The sequence below is a fragment of the Budorcas taxicolor genome, chromosome 14, assembly GCF_023091745.1.
Source record: "Budorcas taxicolor isolate Tak-1 chromosome 14, Takin1.1, whole genome shotgun sequence".
Lineage (NCBI taxonomy): Eukaryota > Metazoa > Chordata > Mammalia > Artiodactyla > Bovidae > Budorcas > Budorcas taxicolor.
Genome location: NC_068923.1, coordinates 49,671,571 through 49,677,570, shown reverse-complemented (window position 1 = coordinate 49,677,570; position 6,000 = coordinate 49,671,571). Strand labels below are relative to the sequence as shown.

Below are 6,000 nucleotides of genomic sequence, written 5' to 3'. Positions count from 1 at the left end.
ACAGTCGAAACTGTAATCTGAAATGAAAGGATCAAAAATGTCAGACATGGCAGAATACGATTCCTAATAGAGCTCTCTTTATTTGTTCAGTGTTCTTCAGTCATTTTTGTTTGTTACAAAAATGGAGTCTTGATTCTTTATTTAAACAGTACTGAAACTAAACTGTTCATGCCATGCAAAAATAACATTTTATGCACTTTTTTAGGAGGGAGGGGCTTCCCACGTTTTAGTTCACAGGCATTATTAACCGCATTTTTAAGAAACAAGTTTTTTTGTTTGTTTTAGTGTTATTATTGCTTTTGTAACTAGTCACATGCTGGTTTCACGTGTGGGGCAGTAACCTGTGTCTCCCGGGTTGGAATGAATTTCTGGGGCAAACAAATGGTTTTCCATCTTGCACCCTTCTTGACTGTTGTCCTTTTTCACTTCTGCCACACCGTGGTAAATGTCTTGTCTACAGTTGTGACTTGTGTCCTGGGCAGAGGAAGAGCCCACACAGGCCTCTTCTCTTAAAGGGTCTCTTCCATCACTAGGCTTATCTGTCAAGCAGTTTGGGCTGGAGTCTGCCTGCTTGTCCGGCCTCCTGGTCCCCTGGAGCTCTAAGAAGTCATCATCTTCCCCCGTGTCGATTTCCGTGAAGCTCCTCCTCTCTCTGGTGGAGAAAGTAAAGAGTTTCTGCTTGGGAAACCGAGGCGTCAGCCCTTTGGAGGGTCCTTGACAATGAACCTCAGCACCCAGCAAGGGTCTATCTCCCTGGGAGGGGGTTTCTTCTAAGAGAATGGTGCTGATGAGCTGGGGTGCGGTGAGTGGAAAGTCCGTCGCAGTGACTGGCAGCGGCCTGGCTGTGCTGGGCGGGGTTGGCGGGGCGCCGCCTCTGCTGTCCTTGAAGTTGACCTTGAGCGATCTGGACTTCAGCGGGTTGCTGCCTTTCAGCGAGCTCTTGGGGCTCTCGGAGGCACTGTCCGTCGGCAGAGGGCCGTGCGGCCCACCCTGGGGCCCGCCGGCGGCGTCGAGGTTCACAGTTATGTCGATCGGAGCATATTCTGGGGTGGCCTCCCTGGCCACGGGCCCCTTCTCCCTGATTAGGGTTAAGAAGGGGGGGGGCCGGGCTCTTTGGTGCTCTTCTATCCCGGCGAGGTCGGGTGGGAACTTCATCTGCAGGTGGGACGCGGAGGGCGGCGGCAGGGGCGACCTATCGGTCTCCGTGAAGTCGGTGGCGCAGCTGGTGAAGCTGTCGATACTGGATGTGCTCTTCATGTCCACGACGCCCTCGGTCTGTGCCACCGCCAGCTGCTCCTGCGGGCAGACCACCTCCTCCATCTCTATCTCTTCCTCGTAGGCGGACGGCCTCTCGGCCTGCTCCTGGCCATCGGGGTTCGGGTGAGAGTGAGGCTGCGTCTTGGTGATTTCATTGTACAGCATCTCCAGCTTCTGGGCGCTCAGATGCTGTGGGCTGGAGGAAGAAGTGTTGTTCAGCTGTTCATGGGAATCTTTCTGGCTGACCTCCTGGTACTTATTCTCGTAAGACTTGTTGGAGCTGGTTTCCGACAGAGCCTTCCTGGCCCACTTCCACCGGCTTGGAGAGAGGTGATTGTCATCCGTGGAGCCCTTAGTGTTGGCCGACTCTCCCGTCTTCTCCACGGCCACGTCTATCAGCTCCATACTTCGAGCAAAGGCGTCCTTTAAGTTCATAGACACGATGCTTCCGTTCCTCTTGGCGCGCTCCAGAGCCTCTCTCCTCTTAATGGCTTTCTCCTGGCGTTTCTGCTCCTTGTAAAACTCAGAAAAATTGTTCACAATGATTGGGATGGGAAGGGCGATCACCAGAACCCCTGCGATACAGCAGAGACCTCCCACAATCTTCCCTAATAACGTTTTTGGGTAGATGTCTCCGTAACCGACAGTCGTCATGGTGATGGTGGCCCACCAAAAGGAAGCCGGAATACTGGTGAACTTGGTAGCATCCTCGTCCTTCTCGGCAAAAAATACCAGGCTGGAGAATATCATTATCCCCATGGCCAGAAACAAGATCAGCAAGCCCAGTTCATTGTAACTCCGCCTGAGGGTGAAGCCCAGAGACTGCAGGCCCGTCGAGTGCCGGGCGAGTTTCAGGATCCGGAGGATCCGCATGATCCGGAAGATCTGGACCACGCGGCGAACGTTCTGGAACTGCAGCACACTCTTGTTGGACTCTGTGAGGAAGATAGTGACGTAATAGGGCAAGATGGCCAGCAAGTCGATAACATTCAGCGGGCCTTTGAAGAACTTCCATTTGTTGGGTGAGGACAGGAACCGTAAAAGGTACTCCATGGTAAACCAGGCGATACACACGGCCTCCACGTGGGCCAGCTGGGGGTTGTCATTGGGCTGTCCGAATTCATCCATCTCCTGCAGCTCCGGCAGCGTGTTGAGAGACAGTGCGATGGTGGAGAGGACGATGAACAAGATGGAAACGATAGCCAAGATCTGGAAAAGAAAAGAAAGGCAAGTCAGCAGGGCCTCTTAGTTGCTTAGGCACAGCCAGGAGACTTAGGGGTTTCACTGTTTTTTAAATGATATGCCTTGTTCAAAGGTATTCCAAGAAGGTAACTTCACAAACACATTCACTTCTTATGAGTTCATTTCACTTAGAAGCCTAATATGGATAAAATAGGCAACAAATGGGAACCAACTGTGTAGCACAGGTAACTCTATTCAGTGCTCTGTGGTGACCTAAATGGGAAAAAAATCCAAAAAAGAGGTGATATATATATACAAATAGCTGATTCACTTTGCTGTACAGCAGAAACTAACCTAACACTGTAAAACAACTATACTTCATATATAAAACAGACCTAATGTAACATACCTTTAAATTCTATGGTCTAATCCATTTGAAAAAAATCCACCCCCCCACCTTGCCCATTGTTCTTAGACCCCTCCGGAAGAGTTTTCGGGGAACAATCATCTCCCCTCTCTTGTGTGTGTGCATATGGCTCAGATGTGTCCTACTCTTTGCAACCCCATGGACTGTAGCCTACCAGGCTCCTCTGGAGCAGTTTACCATACCCTCCCCCAAGGGATCTTCCTAACCCAGGGATGGAACCTGTGTCTCTTGCATCTCCTGCACTGGCAGATGGATTCTTTACCACCTGAGCCACCAGGGAAGTCCTCTCCTCTCTTAGCTATTTGTAATTTTTCTCTCTGAACCACCCAGTGTATGTTTCTTTATGTGAATTGCCATACCTGCTCTAGAAGCTAGAAAAAAGTCATGATTGCCAGAAGTTTTATTCTAAAGAGTCAGACACAACTGAGCGAAAAACACTTTCACACTTTCCAGTGGTTAAGACTCCACTTCCACCTGCAGTGAGTACAGGTTCAATCCCTGGTTGGGGAGTTAAGATCCTACATGCCTCGAGGTGTGACCAAAAAAAAAAAAAAAAGGAAAAAGAGGATAAGTGACTGATCACTGATCAGTCAGTGATTGCAGACCTATATGTAGAGAGATAACAAGGCCTTGGTACAGTGATTCTTCCATGGAACAAATGTGATGTGTCTGGCAAGCACTGAAGACAGAATCAAGTCAAGGAGCCTCCATCCTGGGCCATGTGGCCTTCTGGCCAGCCTCATGAGGGAGAAGAAGATTATGAGCTAACTTCATTCAGTTGAGAAAGGTTTCATAAAGAAGAAACTGATGATTGTCCAAGGTGATCTTGGTTCAGGGCAGAGGAATAGCAGTGTGATGTCAGACATAGAAGGAAAGAGGAAGCACTCAATAAGAAGTAAAAAGAAGGACTTCCCCCGCAATCCAGTGGTGACTCAGACAATAAAGAATCTGCCTGCAATACAGGATACCTGGGTTCTGTCCCTGGGTTGGGAAGATACTCTGGGGAAGGGAATGGCTACCCACTCCGGTATTCTTGCCTGGAGATCCCACGGACAGAGAAGTCTGGCCAGCTACAGTCCACAGGGTTGCAGAGTCGGATGTGACTGAGCATGCATGCATACAGTATTAATGTATTAAGAAAATACACTTAACTATTATTTAAAGTTGGAAGGATTAGTAAATTTCATGCTTAAAAATAAAGATGAGGGAGAGGGCTTCCCTGGTGGTCCAGTGGCTAAGACTCTGAGCTCCCAATGCAGGGGACCTGGGTTCTATCTCTAGTCAGGAACTAGATATCACATGCAACTAAGAGTTCACATGCTGCAAGTCAAGATCCCACCACAACTAAAAGATAATGCATGCCTTGAAAACGATCGAAGATCCCGAGTACTAAGACCCAGCACAAGAAAACAAAACAAAAGGCTACAGTCTATGAGGTTGCAAAGAGTCAGATACAGCTGAGTGAATAACACTTTCACATTCTGCAGTGGTTAAGACTCCACCTTCCAATGCAGTGGGTGCAGGTTCAACCCCTGGTTAGGGAGTTAAGATCCTACATGCCTTTCGGTGTGGGGAGAAAAAAAAAAAAAAGGAAAAAGAGGATTCAGTTCAGTTCAGTCGCTCAGTCGTGTCCGACTATTTGTGACCCCATGAATCCCAGCACGCCAAGCCTCCCTGTCGATCACCAACTCCCGGAGTTCACCCAGACTCGCGTTCATCGAGTCAGTGATGCCATCCAGCCATCTCATCCTCTATCGTCTCCTTCTTCTCCTGCCCCCAATCCCTCCCAGCATCAAAGTCTTTTCCAGTGAGTCAACTCTTCGCATGAGGTGGCCAAAGTACTGGAGTTTCAGCTTTAGCATCATTCCTTCCAAAGAAATCCCAGGGTTGATCTCCTTCAGAATGGACTGGTTGGATCTCCTTGCAGTCCAAAGGACTCTCAAGAGTCTTCTCCAACACCACAGTTCAAAAGCATCAATTCTTTGGCGCTCAGCCTTCTTCACAGTCCAACTCTCACATCCATACATGACTACTGGAAAAACCATAGCCTTGACTAGACGGACCTTAGTCGGCAAAGTAATGTCTCTGCTTTTGAATATGCTATCTAGGTTGGTCATAACTTTTCTTCCAAGGAGTAAGCGTCTTTTAATTTCATGGCTGCAATCACCATCTGCAGTGATTTTGGAGCCCACAAAAATAAAGTCTGACACTGTTTCCACTGTCTCCCCATCTATTTCCCATGGAGTGATGGGACTGGATGCCATGATCTTCGTTTTCTGAATGTTGAGCTTTAAGCCAACTTTTTCACTCTCCTCTTTTACTTTCATCAGGAGGCTTTTTAGTTCCTCTTCACTTTCTGCCATACGGGTGGTGTCATCTGCATATCTGAGATTACTGATATTTCTCCTGGCAATCTTGATTCCAGCTTGTGCTTCTTCCAGTCCAGCGTTTCTCATGATGTACTCTGCATAGAAGTTAAATAAGCAGCCTTGACGTACTCCTTTTCCTATTTGGAACCAGTCTGTTGTTCCATGTCCAGTTCTAACTGTTGCTTCCTGACCTGCATACAGATTTCTCAAGAGGCAGGTTAGGTGGTCTGGTATTCCCATCTCTTTCAGAATTTTCCACAGTTTATTGTGATCCACACAGTCAAAGGCTTTGGCATAGTCAATAAAGCAGAAATAGATGTTTTTCTGGAACTCTCTTGCTTTTTGGTCAGTCATTCTGATCTCTGAGCTTGATTTTATTGTTTACTATGTGACTTTGGGCAAATGACTTAACCTCTCTGTGCCTCAGTTTACAAATCTGTAATGAAGACAGCACTTACAGTTATTTCATGGCTTTGTGAAGATCGTGGCACACATACGTTGCTGAGTAAATAAATGTAGCTCGGAGAAAAATATCCTGACACTGTTTAATTTAGACATTTAGTGTTCAGTAAACAATGATTAAGTATCTTGAGGCGACACAGCTCAGTAAACATGAGTCTGTGGAAAAAATGAACTGTAACTGACATTAGAATTTCTGAACTTCTCTTTATCCTTCTAAGTTTCTCTACTTTTGGCTCCTTATTCTGGCTCTTTTCTTCTCTTGTGCCTCATTTATACCTTTCATTGTTTTTTCTTCCTGTTTTT

The 6,000-nt window shown here is 47.2% G+C and overlaps 1 protein-coding gene across 1 annotated transcript in view; it reads right to left on the bottom strand.

Annotated features, from left to right (window-relative positions):
• Positions 1-309: 309 nt before the first annotated feature.
• The window catches only part of KCNB2 (potassium voltage-gated channel subfamily B member 2), a 422,672-nt gene continuing 416,981 nt past the window's right edge, over positions 310-6,000 (bottom strand). Inside the window, exon 2 of the mRNA XM_052651537.1 lies at positions 310-2,466. Coding sequence (XP_052507497.1) covers positions 310-2,466 — 2,157 coding nt within the window. The remainder of the gene's footprint in view (positions 2,467-6,000) is intronic.